The sequence below is a fragment of the Neomonachus schauinslandi genome, chromosome 1, assembly GCF_002201575.2.
Source record: "Neomonachus schauinslandi chromosome 1, ASM220157v2, whole genome shotgun sequence".
Lineage (NCBI taxonomy): Eukaryota > Metazoa > Chordata > Mammalia > Carnivora > Phocidae > Neomonachus > Neomonachus schauinslandi.
In genome coordinates this window covers 6,985,862-7,002,778 of record NC_058403.1, presented here as the reverse complement: position 1 = coordinate 7,002,778, position 16,917 = coordinate 6,985,862, and the positions used below count along the sequence as shown (strand labels likewise).

Below are 16,917 nucleotides of genomic sequence, written 5' to 3'. Positions count from 1 at the left end.
ACACCCCTCACCTTTGCCTGCGGCACCCCAATGGTCTCCTAGCTCACTCAGAGTAAAGCCCACAATCACTTGACCTCACTGCCTGTTTGTGGCTTGGGTCACTAAATGTCAGTCACAATTGTCCTCTAACACTTCAGGCTGACCTCGGGGTCTTTGCACTTAGCATTCCCTTTTCCTGCAATATTCTGCTGTTTAACCAGAGGGCATTCTCCCTCGCTACCTTTGGGACTTTATTCAAATGTCACTTTCTTAGAGGTAATGCTCTCAGGCCACCCTACCTAGAATGGCCACCCCCTTTCCTGCTTTATTTTATTCTTAACATTTACCATGATCTAACTGGCTATATATTTTAATTAGTTATCTGATTCAGTGGCCATCTTCCGCATGAGAAAATGAATATAGCAGAGCAGAATTTTTGTGTTTTATGACTGTATGTTAAGTACCTAGAACAATGACTGTACACAGTAGGCACTCAATAAGTACTTGTTGGATGAATGAATGGCCGCATGCATAATCAGTATGCCTGATGCCAAGATGGGCCAATCAGGCAACTCCGTTTTCTGTCATCTTCATTACACTGCGGGTTGTATGCTCATTACAGGTTATGTCAAAAGCCCTTGCTATCCGACGCCAGGCTGGAGTTATCCACCCAACAAATCTTCTTCCCAGACCACAGAGAGAGACAAGACCCAGGATCCCCCGCACAGGCTCAGCCAGGCAAAACCCCACTATGGTGTGAGGTGAGGGAGGCGCTCCTTGGCCCTGGCAGACAGACCACCCGGGAGCAGACCAACCTCCACACGTTGTATTCTCCAGAGCCTTCACTCTGCAGGTCACTCAGTTCTCATCTCCCTGGATCCTGCAACAGAGCAGTGCTTCTCAGACCAGTGAGCATGGGAATCCCCAGGGGGCTCATTAAACCACAGAGTGCTGGGCTCCATCCCAGAGTCTTGTCTGATTCAGGAGGTGCGGGGTGGGCCCAAGAATCTGCCTGTCTAACCAGCTCCCGGCTGGTGCTGATGCTGCTGATCTTGGGGCTTGACCTTGAGAACCACCACACCAGGGAACCCGCACCTAACTGACTCACACGAGAAGTTAATGACCCCAGGTGGTTTGGGGATGAGGCTGGGGCAGGATTCACAGCGTGGCACGCAAATTCAGTACGTTCCCGCTGCGATGAGCTTCCAGGTGGGCCTACATGGGATTTTCCTCGCCTGTGGAAGGATGCAGGAGATGTCCAATGCAACACGCCTGAGATCCGGCTGGCTCTCTGAGTCAGAGATACTTAGATGCTGCTCTGTGCACAGGACTGCCTGCCTACTCGTGGAAGGCAATTTTGTTGTGGCCGTATGTGTGCGCGCATGCGCGTGTGAGTGTGTGTGCGTGTGCGTGTGTGCGTGTGTGTCTTGGCCTGTCTGTAGTGGCTTCAGCCTTAGCAACCTCACAGCCAATTAAGGCCATCAGCAGGGGGCTCGCTTAGAGGCCAGGCGAGCAGCGCGCCCCCTCTCCCCACCCGCAGGGCCTCTGTGTGTACCACACCCGCAAACAGCTGGTTCAGCTTTGAGAGTGCACAGACGCTTCTCCACTGTGTGACCACGTGGGGGTTTCTCGTGCGTCAGGCTGGAGTGAAGAAAGGGGGAAGGCAGGGTGGTCGTGGACTACTGAGGCCGAGAAATGATGTCCTGCGTCTACACAGCGTGCAGTGAGATTAGTGTCTGCATGCACCGTACCCTCTGATATGGTAGCAGCCAAGCCAAACCCACAATTACTTCCCCGTTGGCTCACAAAACAGTGGTTCCTTTCTCTCCTGTTTTCCTTTTATTATTTTTTATAGAGGGCTATTATAATGGCAACAGATCTCATTTCACCACTTGTATTTCATTTCAGGAGCTTGTGAGCACATAAGGGCTGAGGTTTTGTAGAATTCCATCGTTTGGTGAGGAACGGAGTTCCTCCCTCCTCCCAAAGCACTTAGTCTTTTCCTCCTACGGGTAACGGACAGATAGGGGTAAGATGGTATTCTATGCAGAAGGAGCTGGGTCAGATTCAGGCAAGACCCAAGCTACAGAGTGCTCCTGTCCTTGGGGGTCTCTGCTGAAGAGCAATGAGGGGCCGCAAAGGGAACAGCCCGCATGCTGCAGCCAAAGTCCAGTTTTTGACTTAGGTAAATTCTCCTTGAACTTGACTTCAAGAGGTGCGTGTGCTGCATAAAAGTCCACCACATGAAAGCTCACAGCTATGACAATTAGAAGAGGCTGCTGAGCTGGGGGCCAGGAGGTACATTTCTTTTCTTGCTTCTGTCTCTAAGTCCCTGGCACACCTGGCCTGAGGCTTCTGGCTCGGGGGAGCTGGTGGGCAGGTGGTGGCTGCCTCTGGAGAGCTGCTGGGAGATGGAGTGTTCAGGAGCTACACCCCTGTCCCTGGTGCTCACGCCTTTCTCTACAGTGTCTCTGCCACGAAACCTGCAGGGCAGGACCCCTTTCTCCACGACTCTGCCCCTGCCCCTGACATCTCAGGTAGGGCTGGTACAGCCAGGTGCCCATTCAAGGTCTCCAGAACGAAAGCAGAGTGAATACAAGGTCAGGTCCTCTTGTATTGAGCTGGAACTGACGTGTGTAAGTAACACGCAGTGAGTCAGCAAACCCGGCAGGTCCGATCCTCAGCCATTTCTATCTGCTGGTCGGACCTCTAGATGAAATAAGCCTTAGCTACGCCAGTGGATTTTGAGTATCCCCTTCCTCCACACCCCTTCAGGCAGCCTGCCGTGCTCTGCAGAGCAGACCCTGCCTGGCCACCCACCTCTCAGTACTCTGCTGGCTCCCAGGGAACTACGGATCTGACGGATCCCCTCTACCACTTCCCATCTAGCCAGGCTGAGCCCCTTAGTGACAAGGAACTGACCACCCCAGGGGAGCCTCGGTTTGGAGGTCCGAAAGCAACGGCTCCACCAACCACTGAGCAGCACAGGCCCTGGGAGCACCAGGTACGGCCAAGTTTGCTGTGTCCATCTGGCCAAGGCATCACACCCAGCGACTCAACCCAGCACTAATCAAGGTGTTGCTGTGAGGATTTTGCACAGATGCTGTTAACATCTGTCATCCACTGACATTAAATAAAGGCAATCATCCTTAATACTGTGGGTGGGCCTCATCTAATCCGGTGACGGTCCAAAGAGCAAACACTGAGCCTTCCCTAAGGAAGAGAAAGACTGCAGGACCAACTGCTGCCTGAGTTTTCAGCCTGCCAGCTTGCCCTGCAGACCTCAGACTTGACAGCCCACACAACTGCCAGAGCCAATTCCTTAAAACAAGTGTCTAGCCTATCGGTTGTTTCTCTGGAGAACTCAGTGGACACACCAGGCCGGCCCCACTCAACTCCGGCAGACAGCTGAGCTCTGGCAAGGGTGGGCAGGAGCCCTGTATCTGTCTCTACTACAGAGAGGATCAATGCATGTCACCCTCCTGTCTCTTGGGGGTGGGTAACGATGACACCTGGTTACCAGCGGACATCTGCATCAGGGCTCAACTCCACAAAGCCTCGGAGGCTCCTGAAGCCCCTCCCCCCATTTCACACCAGGCCTGCCATTTTCCGTCAAGGAAGCAAATGGCCCTTGATCAAAGGTACATGGAGTCAGCCGTGCTCTCTTCGCGGACAGCACCTGCCAAACATGCCACCGTGGATCCGAGAGGAAGACAAGGATTAGGAGACTGACTTCCCTCGGTGGCCACCACCAAAACACGTCACAGTTTGCTTCAAAAGCTGGAACTGCCTTTGAAACTCCTGTGACAGGAACATTCGGAACAACCCTAGAATTTTGTGAGGGCCTAAGAAAGGAAGGTAGCAAGGTTACCCTTGTTCCCTCACAAGAAAACTGATCAGTTCCTCCAAAAACGATTGCATTTCCCAGAAAAGTGACCCACTTTTGCACCAAAGAGGAACGGCCAAAGGGCCTGTCCCCGTCAGCCGGGCTGAGGAATGTGGGAAAACCTTCCTGGGAGCTCTGTCCTTCTTGGGGACCCAGCCCCTTGGCCAGGCTCGGCGTTCCTGTCCCGAATCCCTGTGCGGACCTCCTCAGGCTGGAAAGGCTGGCCCACGGCCCCAGCCAGGTGGCAAGTGGATGCTGGCTACTGATGGGAAAAGAAATGGTGTCCACTTCTCCTGCAAGACAGCAGGCTTCTCCTATTTACATGCGGGGAGAGCACCACGGGAACAAAAGAAGGTTTTGTTTCTGCGACACCATCCTCACATCCTCGCTCTGTCTCCTCCTGAGGCTGCTAAATCCAGGCTGACAATTTCTGGAGCTGGTCATAGGCCAGGTTCCAGAAACAAGGGATAGGGCATGGCTCACTCTGCTCATGGCTGGCTGGAAATCACCTCAGTGCCCTTTGTCCAAAGTCTTCTTTCCCACTCTCTCCCACAGGCAAGGTCTCTCTTACACACACACACACACACACACACACACACACACGCTGATGTATTCTGGGCAGCTAGCCTTGGAAGAAGTGCTAAGTACTCTCAGTGCTCACAGCACGACGACCAGTTAACGAGCATGGAAACATTCTATCGGATGGATAGGTTTACCTGTGAAATACGGACACGTAACCATCAACTGGCCGGGACGTGGCTATCCTGGACCCTTTGACAGCATTTTCTACCAAGGTCCTTCCGTCCTCTTGGGACTCTAGGAATTACTGCCTTGCTGGGCCTGCCTTGGCTTGAATTCCATTTAAAGGACCGGCATCATAGCAAGATTCAACACCAGAGTTACCGTTCCCATTTTCCAGAAGCAGCCAGATGCACCGAGGTCATGGACTTCTCGGAGCCGGGGAAAGCTCTAACACCTGTGGTCTCCCTGTTTGGCACGTCAGCCTCACCTCAACATTCCCACTAAGGGACTGTGACTTGGCACCTTCATCAACTACAAGTTGACGCAATGATTTCCAGCGCTTATAAAACATGACAATTATAAAAAGCGCGTTTAGCATTAGATATATATGTAGCAAAAGGGGCCTATTATAGTTGCAACAGAGTGGAAAATGCACTGGGTGTGGAGTCAAACACCCCTGGTTTGAATCCAGTTACTTTAAGCTGTGATCTTGACTTAGCCAGAAAATGCTCGAGCCTCGGTTTCCTCTTCCATCGAATGGGGACGAGCACTCCTCACAGGGCTCCTTGGAGGACTGATAGCTCACTAGATATAAAAGGGCTTTGTACATGATACAGCACTGGCAAGTGTGTATCCTCTTCTTATGATCCCACGTCAGACTGTGCAACATTTAAAAGACATTATCCTGGGGCGCCTGGGTGGCTCAGTTGTTTACGCGTCCGACTCTTGATTTCGGCTCAGGTCATGATCTCAGGGTCTTGGGATCAAGCCCCACCTTGGGATTCTCTCTCTCCCTTTCCCCCTACCCTTCCCCCTGCTCATGCTTTCTCTCTCTCTCTCTATAATGAATAAATACATTAAAAAAAAAAAAAAAGAAAGAAAGAAATTATCCTTTCTTTGTCCTGAGATTTTACATTCTTTCTGGATATATCTGGGATATTATATCATAATTAAAATCAACTTTACTTTTCAAACCCACAGCTGATGAAATGCTTTTGAGTGTCAGAGACTATTCTGCATTTGATAACACATTCTGCTGTGACCGGCATATCGTGACAAACTCAGGAAAGTTAATACTTAGGCATGCCATCAGAGCAGGGTTGTAAGCGTAAGTAAAGACGAGAAGAAACAGCGTGGTGCATCAGAGAAGGGGACAGAGGAGGGAGGAGTGGGGGGGGGGGTGGAGGCCATATGAAGTAGACCCGTTAGCCAAGTCATACGGCTTGGACATAACGCTGCATTGCCTGGCCACTAGTTGACACTCTCCCTCCATAAAAACATAAGACAGCATTATTTTCCAGGCAATAAAAACCTCAGAGATGAATTCTGCCATATGTGGGCATGGCCCCCCTCCCACAGAGCCCGTGTGCCTGGGAAATAGAATCGAACACCACATCTTCAAAGAGAGTTCTTGGTAAATATACCGAGGTTTTACAACCTCTATCCTCAACATAAACCACTGGAGAACACATTTTCTCAGCTTTGCCCCGTGTTACCGTTCCATGGCCTTGCTTTCTGAAACAATCTTTGGAGGAGTGTGACTCATTTCCATTTGGCCTGATCAAGGGATAGAAAAACCAGAAGTCCCGGAGAACAGGAGTCGGGGGTCGCCTTACCTTGAGCCGTTCACCTGGTTAGGGTTACATTCCATCTTGATGGTGACCCTGGCTGGGGGTTGAGACAGCCAGTCTTGCTGAGGGACGCGGGGGCTCATCTTGGATGTCTGTCCATAGTCGCCGGAGGAGGACGCGGTCATGTCTGTCTTGGTCAGGTGTGGCGTCCCGTAGGCACACTCAAACAATGACTGGTCCTCGCTCACAACCGATAACGCTTCCTGAATGCCCAAAGAAACACACATTCAGGACACGCCGAAGGACAGTCATGCTTCAAAGAGCTGCTGACTTTAGAGTCATTTCTAACTGGGGGCCACAGTTTAGGGAGCTTTCATGGTATATCCAGTTCTATGTCTGAGGAGGAAAAAGTAGCTGGTTTTCTTCCCTCCAGACTCTTAACAGTTGGAACCAGCCGGCCCGGAAAAACTTTCCTGCAGGTCTCCGAGCATCTCCAGCTTGACTGCAGCAGTGCGGATAATACCCACTTTAATCTCAACTCAAGGAAGTTGAATTTCAAAGGTCTTAGAAGACATCCAATTGCATGTGTCATTATTTGACAAATGCAATCTATAATTCAAGCAGACAGGGTACAGAATGGTCATGGAGATTAAAAAAAGAAATGGGATGGGTAACACCTAAGAGTCTGGCAAAACAGCCACATTCCCAGGAGATTTAAAAGAAGACGCAGTTAGAAGAAGAAGAGTAAGGGGACGTGGAGCCCCGGAGGACAAAGGTACAAAGATACGAATTTTTCCACTTCGAAGTTATTAGCTGAAATAGAGTTTCAAGCAGTACTTCCATGATGGTGAACATCTGGATGATAAATGAACCAGGAAAAAAAAAAAAAAAGCTGTGAATTATCCAGATGCCTCCAAATACCAGGATGTTTAAAATATCTGGATCACTGACTAGCTCTTTTTCTCCTTTATTTTCTGTTCATATCTTTGGTCCTTTGCATGATTTGGTGAAAAGACAACAAGATTCCTCATTGTTGTATCATCAGTTCTTCTGGGGCTTTAAGTCCCACAGGTGGTTAGCCTATGGCTACGCTTATATATTCTATGGCCAAATCAGCAAAGGCAAATCAGATTTGTAAATTTCTTTTTTTTTTTTAGATTTTATTTATTTTTCAGAGAGCGAGCGAGAGAGAAACAGCATGAGAGGGGAGAGGGTCAGAGGGAGAAGCAGGCTCCCCGCTGAGCCGGGAGCCCAATGCGGGACTCGATCCAGGGACTCCAGGATCATGACCTGAGCCGAAGGCAGACGCTTAACCATCTGAGCCACCCAGGCGCCCAGATTTGTAAATTTCAACCACTTGAATGATATACTACTGTAGCAGAAGAACTATAAGACGATCCAATTTTGGTTTCTAGCACAGAAAAAAAAAAAAAAAACCCGCGTGATAGCTCATTTTTATTTTATCCCTTTGGCATCCTCAGTATGGCTACTAACTGGTGAGAAGCAAATGCTGCTCAGGTCATACTTTAAAAAAAAAATGAAAATTTTGATGCTGGGGGGGGGGGACTGTGGAGAACTTCAGTTCAAACTTCTCATCCCCAAATGAGAAAATATGAGCTCCAGAAAGGTCCAGAACTCACCTTAAAGTGAGCTGTGGAATTAGGGACACGTCGGACTGGTGTTTTATCACTCACTCCCTCAGACTACGAAGATGCCTTTCTTACATTTCTTGGTTTGGGATATTGTTACATTAGCACTCCCTTCTCCCTCTTCAAGTTGATATTTAAATAAATAAGGACGCTCCCCTTTAGTCACAGAGCCTTACGAAGCAGCATTTCTAAGATACAGACCTCCCTTCTTACACAGGAGTAGCAGGATCCTTAGGGAACACACGCAATTTCACAAAGGACCCCTCCAAACCCGGTGTGTACTCTGCCACTTGGTCCCCTGCCTACCCAAGGACTAACTTCACAAGTACGTGAACTTCATTACCAGAGGCCTTGCGCTAAGAATCGGTGAGTAGGAAGAACCACAAGGCACAAACAGGGCTCTGGCCCCCAGAGTGGTGGCCAGGTGCTGTGCACACATAACACCCCGCCACCCCCAACTTCTTAAAAATCCCTTGAATCACAGCGTGTGACACTTGGGACAAGAGTAAGCTGGCGGTTGAAACAGTAACACAAAACATACAAAAGGACAGGTTGTGCCAGCCAGACAGCCAGAATCAGACGCGAGGAAGGGAAAAATAAAATCCTAACTAAGGCATCTTTGAATACAGGGCAAAATCAAACAGCAACCACAGAGAGCAACAATACGAGGCAGGAACACCGAAGCTCAGTGTGTAGCAATGGGCACGGGAGGCGTCAGGACAACATGAAGACATGGCTCTCTCTCCTGGTCACAGGGGGAGGGAAGGAATCTGAGGCATCTAAACTTCCAGACGTGGGTGTAAACGTGAAATCAGCATCACCGCACGGACTTAGTGCAGGAGTGCTCTTTAATAAAGACATAAACCAAAGCTTCTTATATAATGCTTGCAGAACAGAGTCTCCCTTCCCATAGCAGCGCTGCACAGAGAGGTTTCGCACACTCAGAATGGGAGACAAGGCTGACAGCCGCCCCCCACTCCCACCTGGTCCCGCAGACTCCCAGCCCCGCTCCGGGGGGATAATACACTACGTCATGTTAGCGTTGGCTCGCCCGTGAAGAGAAACATGAATAAATGTGCAATTGATCTCAGAACTTGGAAGAAACAGGGGAGGTGTGAGGGACAGGCTCAGTTTTAAATTACAAGTGAAAAAGAAAAAGATTTTCACAGCAGGAAGAGTCACAACGTCAGAATATTAGTAGACCTCCCAAGGTAAAAGCAGGGTATTCGTGCAAACCCTTCCAGGGACCAAGCAAATGGAGAATGAGGTTTAAAAAGTGGACCGAAATCGGAGAACTAAGACAAGGCTCCAGTATGTGTTTGGAGGGTGAGGAACCCATTCCCACATCTGGCAAAGCATTATTTCAGCACATGGTTTTCTAAAGAAAGAAATCAAAGTTAATTGAGATCGATTTAGGGGGGAGAAAAACGTACAAAGCTAAAGATAAGGGAGACACACATCTTTTCTTCATAGCTTAAAATTCTCCTCAAAGGGAACATTGCATAAAAAATGAGAAAGGTGATGTGATTCAGAATATCAAAGGTTGCTCTTGTTCACTAGAGGAGAAAGGGCCCACAAAGTGAGGGAGCTTCAGGATAAACATCTCAAGAAGAGTGAAAGATAATCCACATTCTGGAAAGATAGAGCAATTAAAAAAAAAAAAAAAAAGCATGCCCCAAAGTGATTATAACTAACCCAAGAATGCTGAACACCTAGAATTAAGGTACAGGTCAGGAAAAGGAAACAAAATCAATCTCTTTCTCTCTCTCTCTCTCTCTCTCTCTCACACACACACACACACACACACGCGGGCGCACACCCATGTAGCCCATTTTAACAATGCGGGGAATAAAAAGAAGCCGGAGGGTGATTTTCAGACCTACTTCAATAGGATAATCACTAGAATTAACCGCTGCTCTTCAGAGGCAAGCAAGCAGTAGACGCCAAAGAGCAGCAGAATCTCTTTGTTCATCCATTAGACTTAGCTATAATACGAGACGCGGGCTTCATCATCCCTTTGGTTCGATATGAATGACAAAGCCTACTGCATAGGATTCTCCCGCCCCAGCAGTTCTGGGACTTCAAAGCAGGAGAGAATCTCGCCCAGTAGGATTAAAACCAGAACGGAGCTCTGAACGCAAGCTGGTAACCAGGAACACATGACTCCCTCAACTCCAGCTCAGCAGGGGACTTCTGGCCTTGACTGACGCTGTCCCTACTTCCCTACCTGCCGCCTGGCTTCCCTCCTCATCCGTGGCCACCTCACCTACCTACCTGACTACCTGCCAAGGTGCTGGCTGATGCCTGAGTTAACATATATAGGTTATGCTCTCAGAACCTTCGGCCAGGCGCAGGATGGGGGAAACTGCTGTGGTTGCTTTATAGCAGAGAACTCAAAACAAAAAAAAAAAGTCAAAACCTGGCAGGAACGTGGCATCATAATTTAATATGCCTGCCTCTATGTTACTATAAAAAGACCTGAACTTTAGATTGGTGTGTGTTAGTGTGCAGGGGTGTTTTTTTCTGTAGCTCCTGGAAAGTTGGGATAGTCCGATGTGGCAAGTGGCAGACTACCAATGTCATTTTTTATGAACTTATGAGACATACATAAATTCTAAGCAAATTGCCCCCAAACTAAAGGTGCTGATGTGTTACTGCTAGAGTGTTTATTATTTCATATGAATACTGAATACACCAATAACATACGAAGACCATTCCTTTGGATCTTGGTCATGGGACAACCGTCGACGGATAGTTCCAGAAAATGGGGGAGTTCTCAAATAGATGGTATTTCATAGTGTGAGACAAAAATTTGATTTATTTTCAAGGAACTAGTTGTGGGTACAGCAGAGGATCCAAACGCTGAGATTAAAAAGATAGTAATAAAAAGTCAAATGCACTTTGTAAGCACACTGACATTTTCGGCAAAAGATGTCAGGGATCCTGAAGCAGATGAATTCCTTTCTGTAACAGATGAATATTTTTGAGAGCCTCCTATATTTCAAGGAGAAGAATTAGAAAAATGGGGTCTGGGCTCCTATTTGCTTCTACTTCGTGATCCCCCATGGTTAAAAGTACTATATTGCTAATCCAGAGAACCCAACGCACTTAGATGTCCCTGAAAACCGGGCTTGATGTGGAAGCGAGTCTCAGAATGATCAGCTCTTTCACAGCTGGAGCCAAGTGAAGCCCACAGAGGGACACGGTCCTTCCATGGTTTTCAAAAATTCAGAAGACAGCCAGAACTCAACGTCTACAGAACTGGATTCCCAAACCCATCTCCAGCCTCCTCAAGTGTCATGCGCCTCCAGTAGTTAGGAAAACAAGTGGAAAAACTAAATGGAACAAGCACGCTGAGTAAGATGATGGTCATGCTTTAGAAAACATTCTTAAAGAAGTCCTTGTTGTCACAACACAGTGTCCACTCCAGGAAGCCATGTCATCTGAAATCAGGAGCCTGCCTCTTCCACTTGGCTTCTCAGCACATTAGCACCCAACACAAAACTCTTCCTTAAACTTCTCCCATATAAAGCCAAGGAGAATTTGGTGCACCACATAACTCCACACCCTGCCATGAGTAAGAGATCTTTTAGCCACTTTCTCTGGACTCACAAACAGCTGATCCATCACAGAACACCCAGGTTTCCCTGTTAATGAAGTGCTTTGCATGCATTTCTTTTTAAAGCCTATGTCACTGACTTTAAGATACACCATTTTCCACAGTTTCCCAGCTCTGAAATCTGGATGCATCTTACAGTCAATGGTGTGCCATACTTTATGGGCAGCACGTCTTCTCCTTGGTGGCGGATGAAATAATGGTTCACTTTATAACCAGTGGCATCTTAAATCTATGAAATATGGTCATTCGGTTTTGACAACAGTCCCATAAAGTCAGTCGTCATTCCTGGATGAGAAAGCACGATTGAGAAGAGTGACGTCAATCGTGCGGACTAGATAGAAGCAGGGTCCAGAGCTCTGTGTGGCATCCCTCCATAAGGCTTCACCCTCGCCACTGCCTGGACCTTATGAGAAGGAAGGAGAGGTCAGGCTAATGGAGGTCACGTGCAGAGGGCTTCCTGATCCAGTCTTGTCAGGGCCATGGAATGAGCAGAGCTGTTATCATAGATAAGAGATGGAACCATCTAGAAAGAGACGTTGTAGAAGGAAGAGGTGGGAGAGAGTGAGGCAATAAATGCCCAGAATCCCAGGATTTAGGATGGAATTGAAGTATCAGCAGAAGATGGAAATGAACCCTCTAAGTCCAACAGACTCTCCCATGAACTTACAAGCTACGCAGCAATTAGGCCCCAGATAGGTTTCAGTATTTCTTACATAATCAACAAATCATAATCAACATATTACATATGTAATCAACATATTACATAATCAACAGCTGTTCTTTTCTTTGGTCAATCAGATTATTCAGACTCAAACTGATGGTTGTGTATTGGAATGCGTTCATCGTAGGTGGATGCCTGACCTCTCTCAGCGAATAATACACAGGAAAAATAGGGCAGGTGGGAACACCATTTATAAATATGATAGAGCCAACACCACTTGGTGGCCTTAAATGGATGTCTGCAGACCTAATGATATTGGAAAACTATTTATTAGGTTGTCTCAAGCTTGATTGTTTATAGCTTCTCTTCGAGGCAGACCCCATGCAGTGGATACTTTTGGAAAGTCACCTCCTACTCACATTTGGGAGAGAAAAAAGCAACACAAACAGAACAGACAATGCACCTAGGGGAGACCCCTACCCCCCACCATTCACCCAAAACCACACACCAACCGCTCAGGAGTTTTTATTCTAAACATGTGTGTTTTTGCATTTTTGCATTCAGATACAGCCAACATATCATCTAATAAGAAACTTCATCTGACCAGTGTATCTTTTCATTACAACACACACACACAAAAAGCCAAATATTAAGTTACTCAGGACTTGTCAAGCTGGGCGTGAATCACACTTGCCCTTTCTTAGTATTCTTTTCTTTTAACTCTTCAGCACGGGAAACATTAAAATCATAGATTAAATGCAGCATCTAGCTTTGTGTCACGTTTTTCTCATTTAACACGTTGTTATTTCAGTCCTTCAAAAAATATAAAAAATCTTGGAGTAACCTCAAAGGAAAAAATGCACGTAGGCAAACAAAGTCCATTTAAAGAGCGTATTTCTCCAATATGGTATCGTGACAGTCTCGGACAAGATGACAAAACACAACGTTAGCTCTGCGCTAGGAGAACGAGACATGGGACTGGAGCAGGGATAAGGAGATACATCCAAGTGTGCGGACACACGCTGACACACACTGATACACACCCACCTCTGTCTACAATCCATCTATCCATCCATCTATCATCATATTTACTCAGAGAGCACTTGAGGGGACCTTCACCTATTCCCCACACTCACTGGGACAGATGTTGCCTAGATGATACAGAGAACCTGAATTCTCTCCTTTCCATCTTTCCTCATTTCTTCCTGCTTCATCCTAGAAGGTCCTTTCCCTCTGCTCAGTATATCCCTCTGGAAAACAATGAGATGAAGATGGGCCCCCTGATGACTTCCTGTCCAATTTCTCTGGTCTGAATTCACAGGGTGTCTCCTTGGCTCTGGTCAGGCCGAGGAGGCCCTGGAATTACCTTTGCTTAGATACTTCTCCCGCAACTCCTGCATTTATTTATTTATTTTTTTTTTTTTTTTTAAAGATTTCATTTATTTATTTGAGAGAGAGAGAGTGAGAGACAGAGAGCATGAGAGGGGGGAGGGTCAGAGGGAGAAGCAGACTCCCTACCGAGCAGGGAGCCAGATGCGGGACTCGATCCCGGGACTCCAGGATCATGGCCTGAGCCGAAGGCAGAACTCCTGCATTTATTAAAATATAAGCATTTTCAGGGCAGGATCCTTTCTGCATGTGTTACTAGCATCAGAAAAACACCACGTTTGCTGCTGTTCCTATTAACCATTAAAGTCATGAAATCCTATTATTACAGCCCCAACATGACGCAATAAGTAGGATCCAAAAACATCTATCATATCACAACAAAAGACCCACGCTTAGGAGATCATTGGGTTTTGCAGCCAGTGACCAGGAACCCAGAAGCTGTGTCACTGGTAATATGTCCGTAGTCACCCTCATGGAGCACATGACCGCACAGGGTCTTGCCTTAAATCTGTGCAGGCATAAACTGGGGACTCTATGTAGCTAGGAATATACAAATAAAATAAGGCTTCCTGGAAAATGAGAATTCCAAAGCAAGGAAGAAGCATTCACTGGGGCCTGGAGTTTTGCAGAAAAATTTCCAAGAAAGAGTAGTTCTATCTCACACAATGAAAATGAGCTTTCAATGAACCTGGAGCAATTAGAAAGCCAGCAAACATAATTTTAAAACAACTTCTGTTTACTTGCTCGGTGAAGCGCAGGATGCCCTTTCGAATATTTGAAAGGACAGCAAAAGGAGACTATTTCTCCCAGCAATCAAAGGGTGCACAGTTACAGATGTGCAAGATGAGTGTGTCCCAGAGACCCACCACGCAGCTTGGGGCTGGTGTTAACCACACTGTGCTGTCAACTTAAACATTTGCTATGAGGGTGCATCTTATGTTAAGTGTTCTTATCATACACACAAAAATAAATAAATAAAGAGGGAGGAAGGAAACTTGTTGAGGTGATGGATGTGTTTATGGCCTGGATTGCGGTGGTGGTTTCATGGGTGGATACTCATCTCAGACTCATTAAGTTGTATACATTAAACACATATGGCTTTTTGTGTGTCAATCAAGCCTCAATAAAAAGGTTAAAAAAAAAAAAACTAAAGGAACAATATGTAAGTGATGTTAATAGCTTCTTTGTTCTCCTACAAAGAAATGTATTTCTTTCCCCCCCCCAACAGGTTTCTTTCCTTCTTTAGAGATGAATAAAAAGTGTGAAAACATGTGTGGAAGCATCCTGTTTGTAAGTTTTAGGTGGGAGTTAACGCAAACAATGCAACCACAGTCTCCCCGCCCCACACACACCCTCCTGTGCCCTTGGCTTTGTGTGGGGCTGGAGCTCCATGTTTGGTTTTGTTTTCCAAATCACCGCCATCAGAGAACACTCAGAGATTATTCATCAAAAGCCTTCATCTTCTTATCCAGTTTTTATTTTTAAGTAATTCATTTGAGATGAAAAGATTTTCTTTTCACTTTTTAAACATTTTTTTAAAGATTTATTTATTTATTTGAGCGAGAGATTGAAGAAGGGCAGAGAGAGAGAAGGAGAGAAGCAGACTCTCCGTTGAGGGCAGAACCTGATGTGAGGCTTGATCCCACAACCCACGAGATCATGACCTGAGCTGAAATCAAAAGTCAGATGCTTAACCAACTGAGCCACCCAGGCACCCCTCTTTTCACTTTTTATAACCAAATTTAGGATAAACATGAAGATGACCACAATGTAGGAAATAACCCAGTAGAGATTAGGGGCATTGGTTCTGGGGTCTGAAGACCCGAGTTTGAAGCCAGATTCTGCCCTTGCTCCCTGTGCCACCTTGGGAACTCTGGTGACCACTTTCTGCTCCAAGGATGGGAGCTTGTTGGAGATGCAGATTCTGGTCTCCAGCCCTGCTGAATCAGAGTCCACTCCGTAATAACATGCCACGTGCACTGGGGATATTGCATACTTGCATATTCAAGGGCAAAGAGAGATGCCTCGCTCTTGATGGAGGCTCAATTTCTTCAACTACAAAGACAGCGTTGATAACAGCTGCCCAGCTCCCAACCAGGTCCATGTTAAATGGACCAAATGAGCCAGCATATGTAAAAGGTTTTTAAAATCTTAATGTTGTACTTCAATTATTATCACATTACAGAAAGTTGATGTGCCTGACCTGAATTCTCCACATGGTTCATGGTTTGGACTATCCATTTCTAGTCATGTTGTTCTAGCAAGTCAGATGCCAGAAAAGTATGATTCTCTTATGTGCAATTAGTCACTTATCTTTTTAAGTACTATGTTTAAAAGCCAGGTACCTTTATCTAACATGGGTCAGAGAATAAGCGAGCACCTCTGCTTTTATTGTAAAGAGGACATGAGTCACTTTAGCCCCGTTTAACCTTTTTGGTTCCTGATCAGTGCTTGTAGCGTTTTTGGTTGTAATTCTACATTAGTTTGTTTGATATCAACTAAATATAAGTTTCATATGAGAAAGTATCTGGATCCTCTGGTCAAAACTGTAGCTTCAACTACTGGTACATCCCTTGGCATGCTGTTGGTATTGTCTATATGAGAGGATGGATGGATGGATGGATGGATGGATGGATGGATGGATGGATGGTTGGATGGATGGAGACCCCATGTTCTTATAACATAATCCCTAATTCTTTCCCTAGAATAGCCCATGGCACACAGTTGATGTTCCTCTAACTCCCAAAAATGTCTTCTCTTCCAGCATGTGGGATCCCTGATGCTTTCTATTTTAACTTTCCTTAAAACCTCATGGGTTTTTAATAAACTTGTACAAGGATGTGTTTCTACAGCAGCTTGGCTAAGAAACTCATGGGACCATGCTATCCTCATTTTTGAAGCTTATTTGCCAGGTTGGAATGATTCAGGTTTCAAGAGGCACACAGGACCCTCAGAACAGCACCCACAGTCTTTCGCATTTTTCCTCTGTTGGAACAGTCTATTTCTGAACACTAAGGGCGGGACAGCCTATCATCCCTCTCATCTTCAGAAGGAGCTCCATGAAAAACAGGCGGCGCTATGCTTGGTCTTTTCAAAACACACATGCGTATGCTAAAAATACAGTGCGCTGCACATCTGGAATTGGTCTCATCCATGAATCTCTGACACATGGATTCATTGTTTTCGATAAAATTCCAAGAATTTTATTCATGAGAAAGTTCTGGCACAATGGAAAACCCGGGCGAGCACAAGCTAGGAGCAGCAGATGTCCCGGCCTCCGCCCACAGCGCTGCTGGCTCAGCTCATTCTCGTCGGGTTTCGCTCTCGTGCCTTCAAACTCCCAATCCAAACTTCCTTACAAAAGGGAGCAGTACAGCAGCCTTACTTTAAAAACAAAATGGAGGCACTTGCTCCCAAATGGG

General features: G+C 46.5%; 1 protein-coding gene across 2 annotated transcripts in view; it reads right to left on the bottom strand.

The window, feature by feature from the left end:
- Positions 1-16,917, bottom strand: part of ERG (ETS transcription factor ERG) — a 104,361-nt gene that overhangs the window by 52,421 nt on the left and 35,023 nt on the right. The window contains exon 2 of one of the 2 annotated variants that reach the window (XM_021679179.2): positions 6,223-6,440. In XM_021679179.2, coding sequence (XP_021534854.2) covers positions 6,223-6,440 — 218 coding nt within the window. Of the gene's footprint in view, positions 1-6,222; positions 6,441-16,917 lie in introns of those variants that run through there. The other variant, XM_044913408.1, reaches the window with a different exon arrangement.